General features: G+C 37.3%; 2 protein-coding genes and 1 long non-coding RNA gene across 3 annotated transcripts; 1 reads left to right on the top strand and 2 right to left on the bottom strand.

Annotated features, from left to right (window-relative positions):
* The first annotated feature begins 486 nt into the window (after positions 1-486).
* On the top strand, positions 487-2,269 carry LOC125469860. The gene is made up of 3 exons (XR_007252155.1): positions 487-534; positions 1,031-1,090; positions 1,397-2,269. It is a non-coding gene; the product is annotated as an uncharacterized LOC125469860 (long non-coding RNA).
* A 5,906-nt stretch (positions 2,270-8,175) lies between these two features.
* On the bottom strand, positions 8,176-14,472 carry LOC108867589 (U-box domain-containing protein 51-like). The gene is made up of 7 exons (XM_048567781.1): positions 14,314-14,472; positions 13,608-13,732; positions 13,347-13,520; positions 12,822-13,104; positions 12,629-12,730; positions 11,829-12,081; positions 8,176-8,294 (listed from the first exon to the last, which is right to left on the bottom strand). Exons 1-7 carry the CDS (start codon positions 14,470-14,472, stop codon positions 8,176-8,178), a joined length of 1,215 nt encoding a protein of 404 aa, XP_048423738.1.
* A 1,799-nt stretch (positions 14,473-16,271) lies between these two features.
* On the bottom strand, positions 16,272-20,070 carry LOC103952231 (pollen receptor-like kinase 2). Its single transcript, XM_009363788.3, has 3 exons — positions 19,223-20,070; positions 18,024-18,647; positions 16,272-17,234 (listed from the first exon to the last, which is right to left on the bottom strand). Exons 1-3 carry the CDS (start codon positions 19,920-19,922, stop codon positions 16,591-16,593), a joined length of 1,968 nt encoding a protein of 655 aa, XP_009362063.2. The 5' UTR covers positions 19,923-20,070; the 3' UTR covers positions 16,272-16,590.
* Between the last annotated feature and the right edge of the window lie 6,045 nt (positions 20,071-26,115).

Genomic DNA, 26,115 nt, shown 5'->3' with positions numbered 1-26,115 from the left:
GGTCCTGTTTTTAAATAGGGGAAACGGGGCGGGGCGGGCCTAGGTAATGGCATTCTAGGGTCGGGCCGGTTCCAGATTTATAGAAAAACGGGGCCCCGAACCGGCCCGTTTGTAATTGAAATGGACGGCCCAGATTGAAAATAAACATACCTTCCAATCATGACCGTTGGTTTTAGGTTTTCCCTAATAGAGTCTTTGCTCTCTCTTGATCGACCTCGACCTTTCCGTCTCTCATCCTCAATTTTCTTCTTGAAGTCCGACATCACCTCACCGTCTCTGAAGTCCGACATCACCTCTCCATCTCTGAAGTCCGACCTCACCTCGACCTCGACCTCTTCGTCTTTACTCTCTCTTGACCTCGACCTCGATCTTCTTCTTGATTGTTCTCCTCGACATCTCATCCTAGACCTAGGCACCCACACAACCCATCTTCCCGATTCTTGTTCACTCTTTCCCGACGACATCACCGCCGTCGCGATCAACAAGTTTGTGTCCTTTTCAGCTCTTTGTTTATTCACTCAACAGCGAATCAGTGTAAGGGTTTTCAACTTTTGATTTTTCTTTTGTTTTAAACTGAAAAGTTTGATTTTGATAGATTCGAAAGTATACAAAAGTTGAATCTTTATTTGGGTGAACTTTTAAACCCAGTTTCGCTTATGGATTTTCATGGGTGGTTAAATTGAATTTGGAGGTTTTTATGTGGTCTCAGATGGAAACAGTTATAGTCTTATAAAAGAGATGCAGGATATGAACAGGGTGGAATGTTTTCTATTATTATTATTTTTTTAAAATCAATTTGGGGTTTTGTTTGGTTTTGCTAATTTTGTGCTGTTGAACCCAGCGATTTGTCTACATATTGAACAAGAGACAATGAAACTGATATGTTGTTTTTTTTTTTGTTTAAAATTGAAGAGCCTTTGCCTTCCATCTGTTTTCTCTTTCTGGAATTTCCTTTCTCAGCGTTTTTCAGGCTTATGGTATATACTTTGTTTTTTTATTTTATTTTTTTGGTTCATGATTGGTTTTGCAGGTTTTGTTTGTATAGAGGAGACGGTAACTTGGCTGGTGCATCGTCTGTTTTCAGTCGAGGGTGAGGTTTAGTTTGTTACGTGGTTAATCTTAAAGTTGTCATCAGTTGTTCGGTCTTTTGGGAGCATCTTTATCTGTTCATTTGTCATGTTTTAATTGGATTAAATTTTAGGTTGTCCAAATTATAAGCTATGTTGTATTCTCATATATCAGTTTGGTTGGCTCTTATGTTTATGATGGTTCTGATATAGTAGTTCGATTAAATTTTAAGTTCTCCAAATTATAAGCTGCGTTTATTTTGATATATCAATTTGGTTGCCTCTTATGTTTATGATGGTTCTGATATAGCAATTTGATTAAATTTTAGGTGGCTAAGAAGTGTTGCACTGCTCCAAAATTCCTTTTGTTTAAACCCTCTCAGGTTTTACAAGTTCTTGCTGGTTATTTTTCCGTCTTTTTTAGCGTGCGTTTTTAATTATGTTTTTTTTGGGTTGTGTCATTTGATTTAGTTCTTTTTTATTTTCAGCAAGCGGTAATTGTCGTCCTGCACTCTAGCAACCGTAAAGAACACTGCTTTAGGTACACTTACCCTCTGATGAAAATCTCAAGTTTAAGTCTTTATTGATTTTTAAGTGAAGTGTTTTATCGGCACATAATACCATATAATTATGTTCCATGCCATGAAGGGACGGAGATGCCCCTGGTGCTGGTGAGTGCATGCATGCTGCTTGCTTACTGGTGAGTTCTTGGTTTGGATGGTTATTTTTTTTTTTGGATGGTTATTTTTTGTTTGGATGGTTATTTTTTGTTTGCTTACTGGTGGTTCAGATTCAATGGTTATTTTTTGTTTGCTTACTGGTGGTTATTTTTTGTTTGCTTACTGGATGGTTATTTTTTGTTTGCTTACATATACATCTCACACACACACACACACACACACACACACAATAAGTACTTGGCCAATATTGTAGAAAACACAGTTTCTTTAGCCTATGGAAAAGAGCATAGTTTCTTGAAACATTTTGGTAAAATGTCATGAATGGTAGATTATGCTTTTTTGGGTTTAAATTATGTATAATGTGTAGATTATGCTTACATGGAGATTATGCTATTTTATTTGATTAATGAATATAGTTCTATTATTTAATTTTTACAGATTTTTACATAATGTCTCAATCTCAAAGTCAAAGTACCCCTAGTAGTACTAATGTAGCATCATCTACGGCTACATCACCATGTCCTCCACAACCCACACATTCAAAACCATCAATGCCTCCCCCAAACCCCTCATCCTCCAAAAAAAGAAAAGCACCACCTATTCCAAAGACAAAGCAACCAACTATAATAGCTTCACTAGAGAGATCTTCTTCTGAGAGATCTTGGGTTTGGGATTATGTCACTAAGTGTACCGTCTCGGAAATACAAGAAGTAGAAAAGGATGGAAAGAAAGAGAAGGTGGAGGTACAAGTATTGAAGGCTAAGTGTAACCATTGTAACGCCCTTTTTGCATGTGATACTAGTGGGGGTGGAACTAGTACTGACATCAAACATATCAATAAACATTGCAAGTCATATAAACCAACTGATGAGTTGCAAAAGGTTATAGGTAGTTCTGGACCTTCTGGGGATGTCAAAAACATGCTTGTTGCTAAAGGGTGGAGCCAAGAAGAAAGTGTGGAAGGTATTATTGAGTTTATTGTGATGGAGGAGGTACCTTTTAGTATTGTGGAGAGTGAAGGGTTTAGGCTGATGATGTGCAAAGTCCAGCCTAGATTGCATGTTCCATCTCGGAGAACTATCGTGAGGGAGTTATTCAGTATGTATGATAGCATGAAAGAGCAGTTAAAAAAGGAGATACACAATCATAGAGTGAGCTTGACTACCGATACATGGACAAGTGTGCAAAATTTGAACTACATGGTGCTAACTGCTCATTTTGTGGATGATGATTGGAATATGCACAAAAGGATTCTAAACTTTTGTTTGATTTCAAGTCATGAAGGCAAAGAAATAGGGAAGATGATTGAGCAATGTTTGGTTGAGTGGGGGATTGAAAAGGTAATGTGCATTTCAGTTGACAATGCATCGGCTAATAAGGTGGCAATTGAGTATGTTGTTCGTAAAATGCAGAAATGGCCTAATAGTAAAGTGATTATGAATGGCAAGTTTATGCATGTGAGGTGCTTAGCTCATATTATCAACTTGGTAGTGAAACATGGGTTGAAAAGATTAGAGACAAGTGTGGATGCTCTTAGAAATGCCGTGCGGTTTGTGAGATCAAGTCCTCGAAGGTTAAGTTATTTCAAGAAATGTGTGGAGAATGAGAAGTTGGATAGTAGGGGTCTAGTTGTTATGGATGTGCCTACTAGGTGGAATAGCACATACATGATGCTAGAATCTTGCTTGAAGTTTAAAAAAGCATTTGAAAGGATGATAGAAGATGATGAAGCCAATATATACACCACCTATTTCAGTGAAAAGGTGTTTACTGATGAAGGAGAATAAGTGGCGGGTAAAGGGAGGATTGGACCACATAAGGAGGAAGATTGGGATAATGCAGAAGTGTTTGTGAAATTTTTAAAGGTCTTCTATCTTGTAACTTTGAAAGTTAGTGCAACTAAGTATCCCACATCTAACACAGCTGTTCATGATGTCATTGCTGTAGAAAACGAGATAGAAAAACTTTTTTTGCCTGAATATATGCAAACTGGAGGACCTGCAGAGTTGGTGCTACGTGATATGGCATTCAACATGAGAGCCAAATATCGAAAGTATTTTGGTTCAATTGAGTCCCTTAATCAAATATTTGTAATTGCCCTTGTCTTAGACCCAAGGTTCAAATTGAGGCACTACATGCACTTGTGTAGAAAGCAATTACAACTTCTTGATGAAGAGATTGAACAAAAAAGTAATCAAGTGAAGACATTGTTGAAGACAATGTGTGATGAATATGTTAGTCAAGCTTTCGATTCACAAACACAACAAAATGGTCGAGAAGATTTAGTTCTTGACACTTCTTCTTCAAGGGTAAAACAATCATCTTCTAGTGTGCCAACAGAAAATCCAATGATATTTAGTCAAATCATGGATGATTGGGAAAAGGAACTAGAAGACACCGAGGATATTGCGCTTGCACATGAGGTGGATAGGTATCTCCTTGACACTGTAGAGAAAGTACCACATGGTTCACAATTTGATGTTTTGAAATGGTGGAAGTTGAAAGGGAGGAGCACATATCCCACACTTGCTTTGATAGGGAAAGATGTCTTGCCAATTCAAGTGTCAACAGTTGCCAGTGAGAGTGCATTTAGTGGAGGAAAGAGAGTAATTGACCCTTGTAGATCATGTCTCCTTCCTCAAACAGTGGAGTCATTGATGTGCCTTCAAAATTGGATAAGAAGTGAACCAATTGGCAGCATTGAGTATGAAGCAAGTCCCGCGAAGCTTGAATTTTATCAAGAGTGTGAAGAAGGTAATTATCTTGTTTTTTATAGTTTGGTTTATAACTTTATATTAATTGGTTTACAATTAACGGTTGTTCTTTGTTGTAGAATATAAAAGAAAAAGAGCAAATACTATATCTACTAGTTCAACAATCTCATCAAGTGTTCCTGAAATTGAAACAACTCAAACGAATAAAGGAAAAGGAATTGCGGTAATATTTTAAACTCAAATGAATAAACTTTAAATTTCAATAATTCAATTTGAATGAGGATAGATAATATGATGTTGGACGTTAAAAATGTCATGTTTATATTCTATTTTTGTTTACAGATTCAATGAAGATTGTTGTTGGAACTTGGGCGTTGGAACTTGGATTTTCGGATATTTTGTATGTTGATTTAATTTTTAGATGTTGGAACTTGGAAGATGTAATATTATTATTTTGAATGTATTGTTAATCTATGAACTTGGATGTTGGACTTTGTATTTAGATTGGATGTGAATAATGGTGAATTTGTGCAAAATATGCGAAAATGCAGTATGTGACTTTTTGCAGTTGCAATCTGTGCAGTTTGCAATCTGTGCAAATCTGTGCAGTTTGCAATCTGTGCAGTTTTGTGCAGATTGTGCAAATCTGTGCAGTTTGCAATCTGTGCAGTTTTGTGCAGATTGCAATCTGTGCAGTTTGCAATTTGTGAATATGTACAATTTTTTTTTCTTTCAAACAACCAAAAAAAAAAAATGGACCCGTGGACCCGGCCCGAACCGGCCCGTTTCAACCGGGCCGGGTAATGTCCGGTTCTTATATTAAAAAATGTAATCCCCGGCCCGGCCCGCCCCGTTCCCTTTAAACCTAGGTCCGGTCCGGTCCCTTCAAAATTGGGCCCGGCCCGGCCCGTGCCCAGCCCTACTTACCCCAGTAGTCTTTGTTGTAAACTTAAAATTGGGGTAAAACCAAAGAAAATGTTGTTTCTCATGTTGCTCATGTTTTGAACTAGTGTTTTGTCTGGCATTCCTTGATGGTTTATGTCGTGCTGATGTGGGTTATGAAGAATTTGATCCTCAAGATCGCCTTATCTCGAATGAGTGAATTTACTATGAAGTTCTTGCAGATGCAGTTCACCGATATCATAAAATTGAATATGAGAAGCAAATAGGTTAAGAAATGAGCTCCATGGTTTTTGATGAAAATATATTTGATGAAATGAAAATATATTCGATGAAAATATATTCGATGGTTTTCTATCATTAGTCTTTTTTCATTACTTTTTTTTATATCTATTTTCTAACATGCCATTACATAATCTGATTGTGTGCTCATTTTTTTAATTGTATCCTCACAACAAGATGGACTTTACCGAGGCTAGGAATAGACCAACTATTGAATCTTGGATAGAAATTTCTTTTACCTATTTCTCTCGGTAATCTATTATTAACAACTTCTTTCCAGGCAAAGAAAACCACATTTATGATAAGGACTTTATACAGAACGGGCGGGGAACCACTAATATTTTGGTGGTTTTGCCATTTGCCTTAATTGTTGCTGAAGATTATGGTATATTCCAGTGAAAGTAATACTTCTTTATCTTTAACTACCATTGCTTATTATTTGACTATGTTTATATTATATGTAATATACTAATTGATTCCAATTTTATGTATACAGTTAAACTCGAAGAAAAGAAACTCAAACGCATTTCTAAGAATCCTCCAACACGAACAACATGGTCGCATGGTCAATATGATGTGCAATAGATGTTAGGACATATAAAGAGTGTAGCTAAAACATCGTATTCTTTTAATGCTATCGTTGATTGAGCAAAGAAATGCACTAAGACCACAAATTGCCATCGTGGATTCGGGAGTTTCTTGTGCTCCATCGAGGCTACTAGTGAATTATCTATAGGAATCCTACGTGGACAAAACTAGTTGTGATAAAGGTTAAAATTTATGTTCATAATACACATTGTATACATGGAATACTTGCTTCCTATAATTGTGTAAACACATTCAATGTGCTTTGAAAATAACCACTCGTCCACTACCCCATCATTTCATGTATGGTCGCGAAACATACATATACCATCTATTGAACTGATATATATAGCAGAAATATATCAATTTATATGCACATAGATAAAACTTCACATATACAACACACTTACCCCAGTAGTCTTTGTTGTAAACTTAAAATTGGGGTAAAACCAAAGAAAATGTTGTTTCTCATGTTGCTCATGTTTTGAACTAGTGTCTTGTCTGGCATCCCTTGATGGTTTATGTCTTGTTAATGTGGGTTATGAAGAATTTGATCGCCTTATCTCGAATGAGTGAATTTACTATGAAGTTCTTGCAGATGCAGCTCACCGATATTATAAAATTGAATATGAGAACCAAATAGGTTAAGAAATGAGCTCCATGGTTTTTGATGAAAATATATTCAATGAAATGAAAATATATTCGATGGTTTTCTATCATTAGTCTTTTTTCATTACTTTTTTTTATATCTATTTTCTAACATGCCATTACATAATCTGATTGTGTACTCATTTTTTTAATTGTATCCTCACAACAAGATGGACTTTATCGAGGCTAAGAATAGACCAACTATTGAATCTTGGATAGAAATTTCTTTTACCTATTTCTCTCGGTAATCTATTATTAACAACTTCTTTCCAGGCAAAGAAAACCACATTTATGATAAGGACTTTATACAGAACGGGCGGGGAACCACTAATATTTTGGTGGTTTTGCCAGATGCCTTAATTGTTGCTGAAGATTATGGTATATTCCAGTGAAAGTAATAATTCTTTATCTTTAACTACCATTGCTTATTATTTGACTATGTTTATAGTATATATAATATACTAATTGGTTCCAATTTTATGTATATAGTTAAACTCGAAAAAAAGAAACCCAAACGCATTTCTAAGAATTCTCCAACACGAACAACATGGTCGCATGATCAATATGATGTGCATTAGATTTTAGGACATATAAAGAGTGTAGCTACAACATCGCATTCTTTTAATGCTATCGTTGATTGAGCAAAGAAATACACTAAGACCACAAATTGCCATCGTGGATTCGGGAGTTTCTTGTGCTTCATTAAGCCAGCTACTAGTGAATTATCTATAAGAATCCTACGTAGACAAAACTAATTGTGATAAAGGTTAAGATATATGTTGATAATACACATTGTATACATGGAATACTTGCTTCCTATAATTGTGTAAACACATTCAATATGCTTTGAAAATAACTACTCGTCCACTACCCCATCATTTCCTGGATGTGATACAACAGGTTAGCAACCAATTCACCTAGATAGATGAGAGTTTGGCTGCCATTGTTATCTATAAATAAAAAGATTCTCTGCTTGTACTAAGTATCAATTCTTCGACTAGGGATCTATCACCTAAAGAATATAAAGGAATTAAGTGAGGAGAAGAATTTACTGCACCATTATCGATGTATTCTTTAGGTAATGCTCTTCAACTCTTAGAAATGTGTTTGACTCAAGAGAGTGAAATATTGATCATGTGACCATGTTGTTCGTGTTGGAGGATTCTTAGAAATGCGTTTGACTTTCTTTTCTTCAAGTCTAACTGTATAGATAAAATTGGAACCAATTAATATATTACATATACCATAAATATAGTCAAATAATAATCCATGGTAGTTAAAGATAAAGAAGTATTACTTTCACTGGAATATACCATAATCTCCAGCAACAATTAAGGCATCTGGCAAAACCACCAAAATAGCAGTGGTTCCCCGCCCGTTCTGCATAAAGTCCTTACCATAAATGTAGTTTTCTTTGCCTGGTACAATAATACAATTAAAAAAGATGAGCACACAATCAGATTATGTAATGGCATGTTAGAAAATAGATATAAAAAAAAAGTAATGAAAAAAGACTAATGACAGAAAACCATCGAATATATTTTCTTCAAAAACCATGGAGCTCCTTTCTTAACCTATTTGCTTCTCATATTCAATTTTACGATATCGGTGAGCTGCATCTACAAAAACTTCATAGTGAATTCACTCATTCGAGATAAGGCGATGTTGAGGATCAAATTCTTCATAACCCACATTAACACGACATAAACCATCAAGGGGTGCCATACAAGACACTAGTTCAAAATAATAAATACAAAAACACTATGCATCAAGTATTACCCTCCTTAAGAATCAATTAGCAACCAGTTCAATACACATCACCCTGCTTCCTCTTTCATGCTCCTGCACAACCGCAATGCTATTAGTAATTAATTATTTGAATGCATATTAATAAGTAAAAGTGTGTAAGTACGCTTTTCTCTGGATCACTACATTTGCATTACAATATGTAATATTCAAGTCTAGAACTAATAGAATTACTTAAAGTAATCATATTTCTACAAATTAAACATCAAATCCAATGCAGGGAACGCCCAACATTTTGAGCTTACCTAAAAAAGAGTTTGAAACAATTTCACATCCTTTAATGTCTAATTAGGTACCAATTTAAAAGGAAAAGAAAAGTGACCATGTACATTATGATTAATCAATCTTGTTCTCATAGTTCATCATATCCTGCAATCTAAGTGTATATTATAAATAGACTAGGAATACAAGCATTCATGGCTTGGCGTAGAAGATATGTTTTATTTAAGGCAACAAGTGGTTGGGATGCATTCAAAGCCAACCCGCATGCTTAAGCTAGATAGAAAGTTTTGAGGGCTAGAAAGTACCAGATGTATTAATCAATACTAAAAATTTTCCGAAACTTTTCTTTTCTAATATGTAATGCAATACCTACAACCCCACCATTTACTTCCTGAGGCATGGCCCTCATAAGTGAAATTTCTTCAACCATTAAACAAATATTCTGATTTCCAGTTTGTCACACAAACCTGGAATTTTCCAAAACTTTGAAAGGTTTTACTTGAAATGATGATTCTTATTTAATTCGTAGTACCATGTTTTCTTCCTTTTTCTTTCTGTCTAATCCTAGTTTCCTATATGTTTTGTCCATCCGAATTCCATCTATATTATTGAGAGAGAGGCAATTCAGGTAAAAAAAAATTGGCATCCGTTATTCCTATGAGTGAACATGACTTTGCAAAGATATCATTAAGTCATCTCATAGTCTCATGTTTGTCTGCTAACATACACGCACACATTTATATGTGGGTGCAGAAACTAAACAATTGATTTTCAACCTACAGCACAAATGAGAGCTTAAGAGATTTAAATTGAAAAGGAAAATATAAAATGAAGAAAAAGTTTCAAAAGATTAGTAATAGCAGTAAACACATACTGAACATAGTAATTTGAATTCTTTAGCTTGATAATGAAAGACAAAACACTATGTTAGAGGACCCTGAAAAACACAAACAAATACCGTTAGTACATGGAAGTGCAACTTCCGGTTAGTCAGTGTTAAAGGCATATTTCTTTGAGGGAAAAGTGATGGGATCTGATGATGAAAATTGATGATTGAGTAGGTAGAGGGAGAGACATGAAGTAATGGGAGAGAAAGGAGAGTGTATTAAAAGTGAACAAAAAAAAAGTGGGTTTTAACCCCAAATAAAACATTATTTAATAGTCCACATGCATGCCTTCAATTTCCATTAGGTTCCATGCAGTGCAACACTCTGCACAGAAATAGTTTATTTTAAAACAAGACCAAGGCAATGGAGGGCACTGCACAAGGTCCTCCTTTTAGTCCTATTAGCCAACAGTTAAATCTTTCATAGTTTTAAGCATAACTTGTCTGTTAAAACTTCGAATTGAGTTCCGTCTGTGGCCACGTGTTCGCAAAAATGAGTACTATTTAGAAGTAGTAAAATAAGAGTGGAAAAGTGAAAGGAAAATTAAAGTTCATGTGGAAGGCCTTCATGGCATTTCAGGGATATTTTGATAATTTCACTACTACTAAGAATAAAATATAATAAATTTCGAGATGAAATGTCACACAAATAGACTAAAAAAAGGAATTCAATCAAACAGAAAAAAGAATCAAACAGCCTAAAAAAAAGGGAGAGTGCAGCATTGATGAATCGTGCAGTAGTAGTAGGAGAGTTGATTTAGATCGTCTTGGTGAAGACAGTGACCGTGAAAGATAAGGGGAAAGAAGGAGGGACAATTGTAGTACAAATACATGGTAAAAATAACATTAATGATAAGAATAACATCAATGACGAAGGAGTTAATAACTAAAAAAGGAAAGGAAAAAAATCGAATGGTGAAGAGGAAACATTCATACATTCTCAATGTCTCATGCAGAAATAGGAAAGGCAGTGTATTCTGGGTCCACATTCACTTGAGGGGTTGGGGCTTCCTGCTGCCTAGCTCAGAGGGGCGTTTCTAAGGTGCGGACCAAAATCGAACGGAGGAGATGTGCCGAGTGTAGGGGTGTAACTAGGTGTTCCAGTGTTTCTCAATACCCGTAAAATTTGCAAGTAAAAGTTGAGAAATTTTTTGGAAAAGCCTGAGGAAGGGGAATGGAGCTGGCACTGCATCAGGGGAAGAGGAAGGGAGTTGGCGCATCAGGGGAAGGGACGAGGTCGGTGATGCTGCTAAGGTTGGATGAGGACGACGAGGACAACGACGCTGCTGAGCTTGGACGAGGATGACGACGCTCTTTGCCTCATCTTGGAAGATGACGGCGCCGGCGACAAGGCCAAGCACTAGACGTTGCTCTCTCCCACCCACAGCTCAAAATTGGAGCCTGCTAAATATGAAGCTCTTCTCAGGTCACTTCCGGTTTTTAGTCTGAGGATCGGTTCTGGAAGATTAGTTCTGGAATCGATAATATCCCAGTAAATTCTATTTTCTTTTTTCGATTATCGTAGATTAAGCTACTTTACAATTTTGGGGTTTAGTGTTTAGGTTCACACAAACCCTAAAACAGAAACCAAACGCAGGGGTTAGAGAAATTTTTCATTATGATCAGAACACGGGTGGAACACCACATGTTTTTATATAAGTGGTGGGAAATTGTATTTTTTAAGTTATTAACTTTTTAACATACATATCTCACCATTTGTATAGTAACACGTAGACTTGAATTCTAAAATCAGAAAGTAATTAATGAATGTTTATCATCTTACGTGTGCTTTGATTTACTTTGTCATTTGTTGTCATTTGACCCAATCTCTTCTACAATCCCAACTTAATGATAAAATGCTATACAACTAATACCTAGCTAGTATATAGAGAAAAACAAATCAGTTGAATGCCATAAAAAGGCCACTTAAATCTGTGGAAACGAATTCACTAAAACAGTGAACAGTAGAAAGAAAATAACAATAAAACAACTAAGATATGAACTAAGCTTTGGTATTTGAAAACTATTTGGGACTGGCCTAAAACATCCAAAACTCTTTTCTTCTCTTCATCGTCAGCCTCCCTTAAAGCTTTGAATATTTGATCTGCACTGATTGTCACCTCTTTCTCAGCAAACCTCTGAGCTACTTCGTGACGATGATCAGCTGTCAAAATTGCTGCTTTAGAATGTGCTTTTTCTTTCTCCATAGCTTCCCTAGTTGTTTCTAAGGCATATCGTGCCTCTTCTAGTTTTTTCCCTTCTTTCAATTTCCACTCTTGTAGCTCAATTGTCTGTATTGGATATGAGAAAGATGAGAAGACTACACTCAGGATAGCTATTGAGACACTAAATTCAAATAATAAAATAGATGAAAGTATGCCGCACTACGATATAATATACTCAAAGTTTTCAACCAAAAAAAAAACTCGAAGTTTAGGTGATAATTGTACGCCAGGATGCATGGATCAAATAACAAAATAGATGTAAATTTTAATGTCATATACTTATTCTCTCTCATCGTGTTGTTTGACTGTGAATCTGAAAATTTTGATCAGGTTGAGTGTTACCTATATATTATAGGAATGTGTAGTCTAAATATTCTACAGTATCCGTCTTCAAGAATGCTTAAACATGTTACTACGACATTGCTAATCAAATCTGGAGCTCAGGCATATATATGCAAGTGGTCCTACCTTTATGAAAGAAATGGAAGAGCAAACAAATTCAATGAAGTACATGCATACCTAAAAACTTTACATGGTAAGAGAAAAAGCTATTAGCTAAAAATGCTATCTCTAAGTAGCTAGGAAGATTTAAGAGGGTTCAAATTAAGCCAACCTTCTGTTTTGCTGCCACTGCTTCTTTGCAGGCTGCGTGGTACATGTCCATTGTTTGCTGCAGCTCCACTCTAAGCCTTTTCATCTCCTCTTCCATGTCATCCTGCAAGCACCAAAGATTTCGAATCAAAATGAACTTCTTTCGTGTTTAGTTGGTAATTAACTTTTACTTGTATCCTTTTCAAACAACTTACCAATTCTTTCTGCGACAAGAGGGGTGTTCCTCCACAACGTTGTACAGTTGATGACGGTTCATGCGGAGTGTAAAAATCAAAACTGTCAAAATCTTCGTCTAGTTTTGCAATACTTTCCATGTTTGATGATGATTCTAATGGATATCGGGTTAGTCCAGCTGGCCCAAAACTTTGGTAGAAAGATAAAATGCTATCAGTACTTGGTCTTTCTGAGCTTACAAACGAAACATCATTCTCAGCCACTGAGACCTCATCATATGCTCTGTAGATCGGACCTCTACCTCTAGACAAGCATATCAACCAAATCAGTTAGTTAACAAATGAGTCAAATAAGTAACAGATTCATATGCCAGTTCAGGTGCAGACGTCAGCTCTAACATTTAAGCTCGCACTCAAAATATAATTGTACGTTATTAGACTGTGAATCTGGAAAATAGATTAGGTTGTTTGTTTCTTAATGTAATGTTTGGTAGAAATTGAAAGTTTGGCAAAACGATCCAATTTATTGAATACATAAATGCTTACATGTGATCGGACTGGTGATTCACTGCCCTCTCCTCAACATGAATATTTGGAAGTGGACGAGATGCTTCACGCATTTCGCCCACCCTTCCTTGTTTGATGGTGTATACTGAGCAGAAATGTGGTGCCAACTTCAGGACTCTGCCTGGAATAGATTCAGATGCCTTGAATAGACGCCTACTTGAACAACATGTTTTGATAATCGTATGAGTTTGGACAACAAAAACGCACATACACGCACAATCTTACATGTGTATTGCATACCTAGTTAACCCACCAGTCCTGGATGTAGCACCAACAACGATATTCTCAATGCCATGGCGGAAAATGTACTCAGCTAATGCCTCAGCTACATCTTGATCCTCCAGTAGAACAGCCTCGCATTGTACCTGATAATATTAATTCCACAAATCAACTACATCTACTTACAATTTGTCATAACTAAAAATATTTAGTCATCAGCTACTAGCTTCTTAATTTTATAGTGTATATATGTAAGTATATACGTTGATCATCAGATTAAAAAATGAATAAGGGGTAAGGTTTATGTCGTGTAATCATTTATAACCACAGAGGTTTCTTAAAAAGAAAAAGTTAAGAACTAAATGAACCCTACTCGTTTGCGCGTACAGTAGCAACGAAATGGAAGTAAGAAATCTGTATTTGGAGCATCGTGAGCTTGCCCTTCATTTGATGGGTTGTTCTCTATAAGTGCCACCAAAAATCAAACGAAATGTGTTAATTACTCACGCAAGAGTACTGCTACTTGTGCCATCCCAACACGCAGAAAACTTCTGTGTGTTCACATGGATGAGTCCCGCCTTTATTAGAAATGTGATAATTAACACAACATTGATTGATGAACAAAACTAATTATCGGGCAACATATGGCATGTATATATGAAAGATATAGAGAGAAGGAGTTACCAGTTGCATGAAGTGTATTATTGGAATTAGATGGGTGAATAACATGGACAAGCTTGATAGGAGCATGGCTGGTAGACCGAGAGACGAGATGATCAATTGCCCATTTCAAAGCATTTTGGCTGGAGACGCCGTTGTCGATTGCCACTGCTATTATCCCCGCGCCTTGATTATTATTTCCATTATCAACGTTGTTATACCACATTATTCTCTTTCGCCCTTCCTCTTTCTCAACTCTCAGATTGAACAACTTCTTGCTCAGACATGAATATGGCAAGTTCTTGCTCAAACATGAATATGGGAACATAAGTAAATTTCGAGAAAAAGAAAAATTTAAAGATAACAAAGAAATGCATTTCTCCTTCCTTCTGTACTCTTAAACTTCCCAAATGCTTAAGGGCCATAGAACTTAACTATTCAAAACTACTTAAAGTTAATTAAAACAAACATTAACTCGGTTATCAGAGCTAATTAACCCCCATATCTACAGCATCATTTTAGAAAGTTGCCCCTAGATTAGATATAGAGACGATTGATGCTGATGCATGCCAAAACGCGCATATCGGTTAGAATTTCTAATATTAACCAAGTCTCCCAACAAAGTTTTTGAAATTACACATGTACGTACCATTAGATGAGAGATAACTCTGTTACAATGAAGAACTTGAAGAACGATAAATAAGAAAAAAAAAAAGGGCAGTTAAGAAGTTTCAGTTTTTGGTCTTGTATTGATCTCTGAGAGGATTTCGCTTAATATTTATACAAGAGATAAATATACTACAGGTAACAAAAGATAAATGATCGATGAAGCCTAAGCCCTAGACTTGGTTCTTTCTTACCCTTGCTTGTCGGGCATATCGTTACAATATGAACATCTGCAGTTAGAATACGACAACTGTAATTGTTCAATCACTGTTAAAAGAAAATTCATTTGTATGTCAGGTAGTGGCGAGAGAGATGCAACCGGGTGCATACCCATTTATTTGTGTCTCTTCTCACCAATCTCGCGACACATCACATGAGAAGAGAGACACACATATACATGGGAGGACGTACATGCACTTAATTGTTTTAGCTAGCCCTTGGTGACACTTGTAGGTTGTGGCCATGCTGCACATCCCCAGTTTCTCCTATTTCTTAGGATCGATCATAGGACTTTTTTGGCAGTAAATTTTTCTCTATAATTAGTAAGAGAAAGAAAATACCTCTTAAGTTTTTGAGTTAATATTGACAGAATTCATTTATTTATAGTTACTGAACTATTGGGAAATTCTTCCTTTTTCTTTTAATTTTTTCTATTTGGTGTAGCTGGGAAGAGGGACGTTAGTGATCTTTTTTTCTCTGACTGGTTCTTTAATAATTTTTTTCCTCCTTCGATGATTTTGAAAAGACAAATATTGCCAAGTGACATATACTGAGTAAGTAGGTGCAAGGGCGGTCCAGATGATAGCTGAAGTAGGCGTCCGTTTTCGGTCCTCACTTCGGAAGGGTCCTCAATTTATTTTTTTTTCAAGAAAATATGTGTGTGTGTGTTTACAATTCAAATTCAAAAAAAAAAAAAAAAAAATCCAAAAAATGTAATCATAGGCAATTGAAAAAAAAAAAAAAACTGGTTGAAAAATTAGATTATGTAGACTTAATTAACACATTTGTGCACTTAATACTACAGTTTAATGTGAGAGGTCTTATGTTCGATTCTCGCCAAATGTGAATTTGAACCATATTATTGTTAGCCGATTGTGAGACTCAGCCCATCCTCCTCCCCCATAGTGTAGATAATATCGTCGTGTAACATTTAAATAATGTTTGTATACCTTTCTTCTTTTAATATTAATTTTTAATGATATGTGATATAGTAATAGACTTTTTCATGTATTTAGCGGATTTTTTTATATATATCAATGTACAAAGGGTCGAGGGACTAAGAATTATAGGGTCTCACTTCAAGGGCTTGCCTAGTACAAAGAGTCGAGAGACAGAGAACTCTAGGGCTTACTTCAAATTTGAAACATGTGCAAATCCTATTCCATTTAGAAGTGGCGCGATCAAATGAACTTTTATAAACACTTTGGCTATGATATTGTAATTAAGGATTATTAGATGAATAAATGGTTTTACTCAGAATGAATTATGGAATATTGAAGTACTTTGTTTAAACCTAGCTTGCTTATAAAGCCAAATCTTATAGAAAAACAGTTCATTGTTGTATCTCATCCTATGAGGGAATTGGGAAGGACGTGACAGATACAAATTAAGAGTTTTCTTGTCATCGCTGAATCAATGAACCATTGATCATGTCATGCAGAAAGAGAGAATCGTTTCATCAGCCAACGATCTTCGTCATGTCGCCTTCACTAGCACACGTAGAGAAAAAATCTGAATCTCCAGGGTTGTCCCTCTCCTTCAACTCTTCAATCCTCTCCACAACCTCTTTCAGATCTAGTCTCTTCTCCACTTCCCCTTCACAACATTCCAACCCAATCTTCAAGAGCTTCAGCATCTCTCCCTCACTACTCTTGCCTGCCCCCATTCCCGTATCAAACACCTGACTAAACCACTCCTCCCGAGGCACCGAGTTCACCCAACTTGCCAAATCCTCCTCACTTCCCTTACCTTGCTGCAAAAAGTTGGTGGGTAACTTCCCCGTTAAGATCTCCAAGATCAACACTCCGAAGCTCCACACGTCGGTCTTCTTTGTCACGCGCTTGCTTTGCATGTACTCTGGGGACTTGTAGGCCACCATGAGGGTGTGAGCATGTTCTTGGTTTACCACAGGGATTAGGCCGTAGTCAGTGATAAGGGGCTCGTAGGACTCGTTGAGAAGAACGTTTGAGGATTTGAGGTGGCCATGGGGTGCTACTAGGCTGGGAAGCTCACTGTAGAGATAGCGTAAGCCATGGGCTACTCCTTCGACAATCTTCAAACGGGTCGGCCAGTCAAGGCTTGGATGGTCGAGGGTTTGGTTTCCTGATCATGAAAGTGCAGATAACACCAATTAATTAATTAGCCATTCATTGAATCTCTTCCTCGATCTAAAGGGGATACCGGGGAAGAGAAAAGGTTTGATATATATACAACTAAAACACAAAGTAAAATTGTCTATAATGACAATAAACTTTAATTTTGCAAACTCATATGTAAAAGCAATGCTACATGGACGACTATACGAATGTGCGGCATGTCTCTATTAGAGATGTGGTATACAAATAGTTTTTATCACTTAAAGGTAGGATCTCGTCAATTAGTAGAACTAGATAATATGGTCATTCATGTTTAGGTAAAATGCAAATATACATATGTGTGTGTGTGTGTGGATAGGCCCTTTATTTAAAGGGATCTCCATTTTTGGTAAAAAATGGAGACTAGTTGTGCGCGGCTCACACCACATTGAATTTCAATAATCCAAACCGCTTATTTTTCAAGTTGCACTTCATATATAGATCATCCTTGCAAAATATTAAGCAAGTTAAAAATATTTGATGCATCTAATTGAGTTCAAAGAAATTGACAAACACTACGTTCTAAGAAACTGAAATTTCATCATGACAATCAAATGAGTTAAGGGTTTCAAATAGAATTGAATTTTTGCAAGAATGATTTATGAATGAAGACTTAAAAAATAGACGGTCCGGATAGTTGAAGTTCGATGTATAATTGACCCTACAACTAATCCCCATTTTTATCAAAAAAAAAATGAAAATCCCTTTGGATAAAGGCTTTGTATACATGTATATGTTTAAGGGAAAAGGAACTTACCATGAAGATGAGCAGCCAAGCTGCCGTTTAGAACATGGTCAGAAATCAAGAGCTTCTCTTCCTTCTTATAATAATAAGCAACAAGTGGAAGCAAATTAGGATGTCCCAATCTCCCAATCCTTCTCATGTGCTCTATGAACTCCTCTCTTCCTACATTATTCATCTGCTTATACCTCTTCACAACCATCGCTGGTCCGGTCAACAAAGCAGCCTTGTAAGATGACCCAAAGCAACCGCTGCCTAACACCTCCGCCGAGGCTCTCAGCAAGTCTTGCATATCAAACCTCTCCCTGTCGTCTCTCACAAATGAAAGCTTTAAGCTCTGTTCACCCTTCTTTCCATTCCCTCCTTTAATCGAGTTTTCAGGTGAGCCTGGGGCACTTGCTTGGTGCTCTGGTTCTTTTTGAACTGATCTGTTTTGGACAGTTGCTGTTGATGGTGGTGGAGCCTCTACCGATGATTCAGATAATTTTTTGCGGCGTCCAAGGAGGAAGACCAGTAAAGCAACTATGGCAATGATTGCTACTATGACAGCGATCACAATCAGCACGATTATCCAGGTTGCGGGCTTCTTCGAGGGGGTACTGCATGCTTTTAATGGCCCTCCACATAGTTCTTCATTCCCTGCGTGTCCAGGTGGAAAACTTTTAATTGCCTACATCTTTTAAGAACAATACTTTTATTTCTCTAACTGTACTCTGTGCTTTTGATTTGCTTGAAAGAAGACACTTACCACCTAATAAATTAACTTACATGTTTGAACCTATTTAAGCTGGGAGGAAATTTTTCTGTGGAGATTCTTGAGGATTATGCTTGATGCTTCTTTATACCACGCATTCATAACTTAACCTACGTACGCATTACAAAAATTCGACTCTTGCTCTTTTCCTCCTTTGAAGAAGAAAGAACAGTACCATCTTCTTTTTATTTGGTTCTTGAATTTAAAAGAATTGCTTGAAAGATTTGTTTATAAAAATATATGGCTGACTGAATATGTAAGACTTTAAGCTTTAATCGATTTTTGGTCTTCTCTATGGTTTCTCAACTATGCTTGTCAAAGTTTCTCACAAGAAAAATCCTAATTGGAAGGTATATATTGTAATATATTAATAACAACTTAAATTCAGATTCTTAAACATGATTATTCTTCCCGGGATAATGAGAGAGAGAGAGAGAGAGAGAGAGAAGTTGAGGCTCACCTGCAAAGGAGCTTGCATCCAATTTTCTTAGGCTTTTCGGGATCTCACCCTCCAGTTTGTTGTTGGAGACGTTAAAAATTGTCAACCTGGGCTGCCTAAAATCTGGTATCTTGCCTTCGAATTTGTTCCCTTCAATACTCAGCTCCACCAGCTTATCCAACCCTGCCAACGACTTTGGAATCTCTCCCGTAAACTGATTATTCGCCATGTGGAGCTTCTTCAACGATGACATTCCTGTGAACCAATCTGAAGGAATCGTGCCAGAGAATTTATTACCCGTCAGGTAGACAGTTTTTAATCCGATAATTTTCCTCAAATCAGGCAATGGACCCTCAAAACTGTTATTCATAAAGCCTATGGTTCTTAAGTCAGGCAGGTCCTGGAGCAAGCCCACATTGATTTCACCCTTGAGCCCCAAATTCTCAAGCTGCAAAGCCCAAACTCTCCCCCTTCCATCACAACGAATACCCATCCAGTTCGGCTTTTGGGCGGTGCAGGGACTGGTCGATGGTTTCCAAGTGGTTAATCCGTCGGTGTTTTGTAAGGAATCCTTAAGCTTGAGGAGAGTTTCGGATTCAGAAGCCCCCGCAGGAGAGGCAACACAAACATATAACAAAATGAAGAAGAAAGCAAGAGCACGAGGCGACATTAACGAGGATGATTCACACTGCTTCATCATCATCATCATCATCTTCATCATCCTGTTACGTTGCTCCAAATAGTGGTGTAGGTACGTAGCATAAGAGGGTTGTACGTACACGCACAAGGGCAGCGTGTGCGCCCTTTTAGAGGGGGCTGCGCTGCAAAATTGAGTCAGGGTGCGGGTGGAGAAGGATTCGAAGGTTGATAGTGGTTAGTTTTGATGGCATTGAGGAAAGGGAAGAGTGAGTGATGAGAGAGAAAGAGAGAGGGAGAGAGAAGGAGAGAGGCTAAGAATAGAAGTTGGAAAGGCTGTTTACAAAGGTCAAATGAGGAGGGATAGATCGTTCGGAAATAGGGTTGTCCAAAAGTTGACAAAGTCATTCGGAAATGTGTGTATTTCTGCAGGAGAATTATCCGGTCCACCTACGAATATTGTGATGCATGAGATTGATTTTTCTATAAACCCTAGCTCTTTCACCCTATTTTTATCTGTTGGCTTGGTTTGCCATTACTAAAATGGGAGGGACAGCCAAGTACGCCTCATTCTAGTGTCCAATGTATCTGGCCTTTCTACCTATGAATTATTAACACGATCGCAGCTTCTTATCAAAGGCCTAGGTTTAGGGTTCGATTTCCTCCGATAACCAACAAATGCTTTGCACTTAGTTATAAGCCGATCAACCAATCAAGTACGAAGAAGTGTTAATTTTGGATTGAAAGGATACAATAGCAATAATCAAGGTACGATAAAGGCTGATTGATGTTGGTTGAGAAGGGAGTAAATTGGATTGGAAATTCTGATTCCGACGGATTGTGTTCCATAATTTCCAACTTTGTAAAACGCAAATCAAATCTAACCTTTTTGCAATTGGAAAATTCAAAAATATTTAGAATGTTTTTCATAGATAGTAACGACATTTCATGGCATGTGAGCTCTAGTCCACATCAATCAAAAGCAAAACTATACTAATCATAAATATATCATTTTTTATTGTATGTTATCATACGTTTCTTACATATTCTAGTATGGATTTTTTTATTTTAACTTTTCAAATTGTTAGGAATATTTAAAATATGTTGTTAAAAAATTTCGAAAGTTCAAAAAAGTCCGAAGTTTTTCAAAATTGGAACGCTGAAAGGTCTGAAAATTGCTGGATTAAAGTTGAAACACAATCCTCAATCAGAAAATTTTGGATTGGTATTAAAATCCCCTTAATCCCAATCTAATTTGTCTTATGCTAATGATGATACAATGCCGTGTAGAGGGAAAGTTGAACATGAGATTAGGGTTGTAAATTGGCTCAAAACAGTTTGAGCTTACATCGTGTTTGGCTCATAGAAGCTCAGCTCATAAAACAATCAAGCCAAGCCTAGTTCGGTTCGATTAAAAAACAAGTCAGGATTGAGCGTTGGTATGTTGGGCTTGTAAAGCTCATGAGCAGCTCCTAATTTTTAACAAAACAGCTCAAGGTACGCTTGAACTTGGCTCGGTAGTTCAAGCTTGACAATTAATTCTAATTAAATTTTTTGTAAGAATAATAATAGTTTTTTCTTTTTCTACTTTTGTATAAACATATCTAGAGGCCCATAACCAACTAATTTAATAAAAAAAAACTAGAATTGATAGTTTGATCTGTTGTAAGCATAATTTACTAAACAATTATGGAGGCCAAAGAGAGGGAGCTGCCGCACATAGAGAGAGAAGAGAGAGATGTGTAATTGTGAGGTGTGTTCTATTCCATCCCCATTGTGCCTTTATTTATAGTAGTAGGGAAGGTTAAAACCTTACCCTAATAGGATTACAACTCTATTAGGATAATATCTAGTCTAAGAGATATGGTAGAATCCCATAAGGATATCTCATATATGATAGGATTTACACAATCACATTCCTAATCCAATAGGACTGCAACACTCCCCCTTGCGTGTGTAAATACTCAAACAAATAGTGCATCAGGTCTTCGGTTGTGAAGTAAGTACAGTTGATGAAGTCGTCGACACAATGAGCGAATGCGAGTCTCAGATCAATGGAAGACTGCATAAAAAGGTAAAACTCACAAAATCTTGCTATGGTAAAACCTAAGGTGGGAGGAAAACTCATAGACTAAGGAGAACAGTGAGAAGTTGCATTAAGTCAAAACTATACGTCTTTTGGACACAAGGAAAAGAGCTCATAAGGGTATGATCAACCCAGGATAGGTGACTCGTCAAAACCTAGTTAGGTAGCAAAAACCCAGTGGGAAAAATGCTCCTAATTGTAGGGAAAAAGAGTACATTAAGATCAAGTGAGTATACTTCTAGATACTCCCCCTGAGTTTGATAAAACTTCCAAATGAGAACTACAAGCATTACATATGAATAGTTAGGCATACCAATTCCTTGGACAAGCTTGTGGAAGGTTGACTTCGGCAGTGATGTCGTGTAGAGGTCGGCAAGGTTGTCTGGGATCGGCTTGCATGACTTCAATCTCCTGATGCTTTGCTGATGTGATGTAGACGCAATATGTCTTGGTGTTGACTTCATTGATGTATCATGTCTTGGTCGAGTAGATCCATGCGACATAGTCTTCATGAACCATCGTTGGGACTCAATGATGGATAAAAACAGCAAGTACTTTGAATATGCTCAACAAGAACTCCTAACCATGTCTCATTTGTGGCGTACTAAAGTAAGGTAAGTCTTGGAATGGTTCAAAGATTTCGCAACTAAGGTCATATCGTGGACCTCCAAGATATTGCAATATCCCTAACGGTAAAGACATAACCATTTGGGGATTTTTCCTTGTGCGGGTTTGATAAGTAACCAGCGTCAACATAACAACAAGGCAAGCATCATTCCGAGGATCAAGGGGGTTGGATCAGCTTAAGATGCGTTGAGATTTGCCCAAATTTGTAGTACCTTCAGGCTAAGTCTTTAATACCAATTCAGTGGTTGTGCTTAGGCATAGTGCTGCATTTTTACTAATAGATCAACATTAAAGGAGATGTCTTGTCTAATACAATGAGCTAAGTACAACGAAGCGTAAAGTTCAACTTAGATATGGAAATTCGGATTCCATAACTTCTTCAAGGGTCTTATTTGCATATAATGTATGGACGATCATACGTATACTCAAAGATAACACATTTAGGGTGTAGTTCGACTAGTAGACCAAGGCATAAACTTCAGCTCAAGGCATGAACGAGTTTTCCTAAGATCCTTCATCTCAAATTCCATCTTCAGGTATGAGGTAGTTTTCTCAAGCTCTTCTAGAGTCTTAGTGAGATCCGTGTCAACGATAAAAACTGTAACTCTAACAATTCGGAATCAGACTTCATAGTTTAACACGCAAGGGCATTCATTCAATCCATGACTGATCAAATAATCACTTAGATGGGTATACCACATCTGTCAAATTGTTTCAATTCGTAAGTGGATGCCTTAAACAAGTTAAGAGGGTGTTCCGTGGTTTAGAACTATTTAAGTCAGTCTATGTAATTCTTCGGGAACTTACATGTAAATCTCCGTATCTTTATTCCCATGGAGAAACACTAACCACATTTCATAATGCTGCAATCAATCACAAGGTTACCTTGGGCAGTGTAGGAACGATGGGTCCAAAACACACTTTGGTAAGGAATTTGACCGGGATTGTAATTTCGGTTGTCCAATCAGTTCTACATTATAACTATTCAACGGAACACGGTTCAATATCGTCGCTTTTTATTTATGTTGGTAGCTACCATATAAGTGAAAACATCATCTCATTTCAATTCCATTAACTCATCTAAACTAGTATACTGGACCAAGAACTTCAAGTCTCAAGAGTAATCCGGATTAATCTCATGAAATAGAAATCATTTGAGATAACGATCAAGTATAGATTCATTGTTATGTCGTGTCTTCCTCTTCTAGGGAAGTGAATCCTATGAACCGAGTGATCTGTCGTGCTCCAGGCTAAGATAAATTGATTGGCTATTCGCCGGTGTACCGAACCGTCCAACAGGGGCGTCCAAACCGTCCAATAGGAGCGACACACCCTTAGTGATGTTAACTCAACGTCCATTAAGTACGTATATCCTTGCACACATGTTGCAGCTAGTATATGATCTCGTCACTTTAGCTAAATCAGAAGAATGTGTCTAGAGCAACATTCTGAAAGCTAGAATTCATCGCACTTGCTTATCACACTTATGCGATACGGGGATCGAGATGAGACATAATGGGCAACGTCCATGCAAATTCGTGTCGTTCTACAGGGATGTTGACTTTCTTATCTCCCCCTAACGACGGGAAGACTATCTCATTAAAGTGACAACCAGCGAATGAGCGGTAAGGAGATCGCATACATGGGCTCTAAGAGAGCTAATGTGAAGGAGAATCATAATCGATGAAGATTCACATCCTTCTTTAAGGACCCATATTGGTACGTTGCGGCGACGCAACTTGGCACATGGAATACACACCCAAATCACGTAAATACAAAGCGTCAAGTTCGTACCCAGTAACCAACAATAACGTCGAATAGGTCGGGTGGCAATGGGTCTCAAGGCGGACCAACATAACTTTGTACAAGATTGCATAGCCTCAGGCAGAAACTAAAAACTTGGTACGTTCACCAAAATTCGGGCGATCATTTAAATTACGCTTTATGATCACTAGGCAAGGCTATTTAGGGTGAACATGGGAATTCGATGTTCAATTATAAACCCAAATTACATGCAATACTTTATCGAAAACCATCGATAAAACTCTTCGGCATTATCCAATCTCTCGGACTTTAAGGGATAAGTAGGGTGATGAACCCTTAATTGGCCAGGAGGTTTAGCAGCAATGTGAGTGGACAAACATGTGACCAGTTTGTCAATTCATCAACCAAAACCATAAGTATTTATATAGTCCGTATTTTGGTTGGATTAGTCCACATATATTCCCTTAAATCCATTATGAAAAAAGGTGATTTCATATCTTTGCAAGGGATGATTTAGATAATCAATTTTCCCAATGAGCAGGTTTGTCAAAGTGTGCTTGTAGGCACAAGATCCTTACTTCGAGTAGGGAGATGCGTTGAAGCATCATTGTTCGACCTAAGTGTCCCAAATGGTCATGTGAATGCAAGTAAACTGCTCAATCACCAAGCTCCAGGTCGGCCACATGTGGTGTGTTTCCAGTTAGGAGACAACCCATTGGCCCCAAATCAAAGCTTCAAGCTCATTTTTGGAGGCGGTGCAATGATATTTCACTCTATTTTCTTCAATGGTTTCATTGATGATCATTATTCTTTCAAATATCCTTAAAAACCCAAAACGGTGAGAATATAAGGTCTCTTAAATGGTAATTCAATACCATTCATACAACAAGGAGCGTGCCAATGCTCTTAATCATGTTGGATAGACCTGAAGTCGTTGTTAGAGATGTGATTTAGGTGTAAACTTAGTGTGCGTAGTATCGCATTCATCTAGACAACTAACTTTCCCACATTCCTACCTAATCACGTGTTTAATTGAATTTGGTCACATGTATACAAGAAACATGATTCAATTAACTTATATTCGAGGATAATATCAATAAGATTATCCATAACTAAAACATACACCAAATGTGAATCCAAGGACATAGAAAAATGTTCACAAATTTAATGGTTTACTAAGGGGATTTGGCCAACAAGGATATCCATGTCAAAATTCTGCTCTTCCAACGGTGTTCAGTGGAGCAAAATCAATCTCACATATTGATTATGAGAATGGTACTCCTCAACAACATTGGTACAGGCAAGAACAGGTGCATAACCAAAGATCTATTTCGTCGAGACAGAAGTAGATTCTGCAAGGTTAAGGTTCGGGAACAATATCCCTTATTCTTGAAGTTTTAGGTCTTAAGTGCCAAGGATCACACTTCGGGCGTGATGCCACACCTTGGCAGGACCTGATTCTACCATATGTTGTAAAAACAAACTCAAAATTAGATTGTGAGAAAAACAGACTCCGAATTGGGTTCGGTAGGCTCCAACCGAAGCTGGAGGGGTTTGTTCGGTAGGTCTCTGCCAAAGCAAGGTAGTACCATTCGATGCACTTATGTCGAAGTAGGGCACCATTATTCAGTAAGCTTTGACCGAACTGGGTTAAGCCATTCGGTAAACTCCAACCGAACTAGGTCTATACCATTCGGTAGTCTCCAGCCGAAATTGGCTCTATACCTTTCTCTCATGTTTGTGGTAGTAATCAGATCTGAGAATTTGGTAAACTTCTGCTTTCTACACTGCTGCTTTATGG

Source organism: the organism of the source record quoted next, unplaced genomic scaffold (assembly GCF_019419815.1).
Source record: "Pyrus x bretschneideri cultivar Hongxiangsu unplaced genomic scaffold, Pyrus_bretschneideri_v1 Contig46, whole genome shotgun sequence".
Taxonomy (NCBI): Eukaryota; Viridiplantae; Streptophyta; class Magnoliopsida; order Rosales; family Rosaceae; genus Pyrus; species Pyrus x bretschneideri.
This window is presented reverse-complemented; position numbering and strand designations above follow the sequence as displayed.

What these genes read in the sequence shown, in the direction of transcription:
- LOC108867589 (XM_048567781.1), bottom strand. Translation starts at nt 14,472, where the DNA reads ATGTGGTATAACAACGTTGATAATGGAAATAATAATCAAGGCGCGGGG. An exon ending in CTCCTATCAAGCTTGTCCAT is followed by an intron (nt 13,733 to 14,313) that starts GTTATTCACCCA and finishes TAATATTATCAG; the next exon opens with GTACAATGCGAGGCTGTTCT. An exon ending in AAGAGTTTTGGATGTTTTAG is followed by an intron (nt 8,295 to 11,828) that starts GCCAGTCCCAAA and finishes TTATTGTACCAG; the next exon opens with GCAAAGAAAACTACATTTAT.
- LOC103952231 (XM_009363788.3), bottom strand. Translation starts at nt 19,922, where the DNA reads ATGATGAAGATGATGATGATGATGATGAAGCAGTGTGAATCATCCTCG. An exon ending in GGATGCAAGCTCCTTTGCAG is followed by an intron (nt 18,648 to 19,222) that starts GTGAGCCTCAAC and finishes CTGGACACGCAG; the next exon opens with GGAATGAAGAACTATGTGGA. An exon ending in CTTGGCTGCTCATCTTCATG is followed by an intron (nt 17,235 to 18,023) that starts GTAAGTTCCTTT and finishes TTTCATGATCAG; the next exon opens with GAAACCAAACCCTCGACCAT.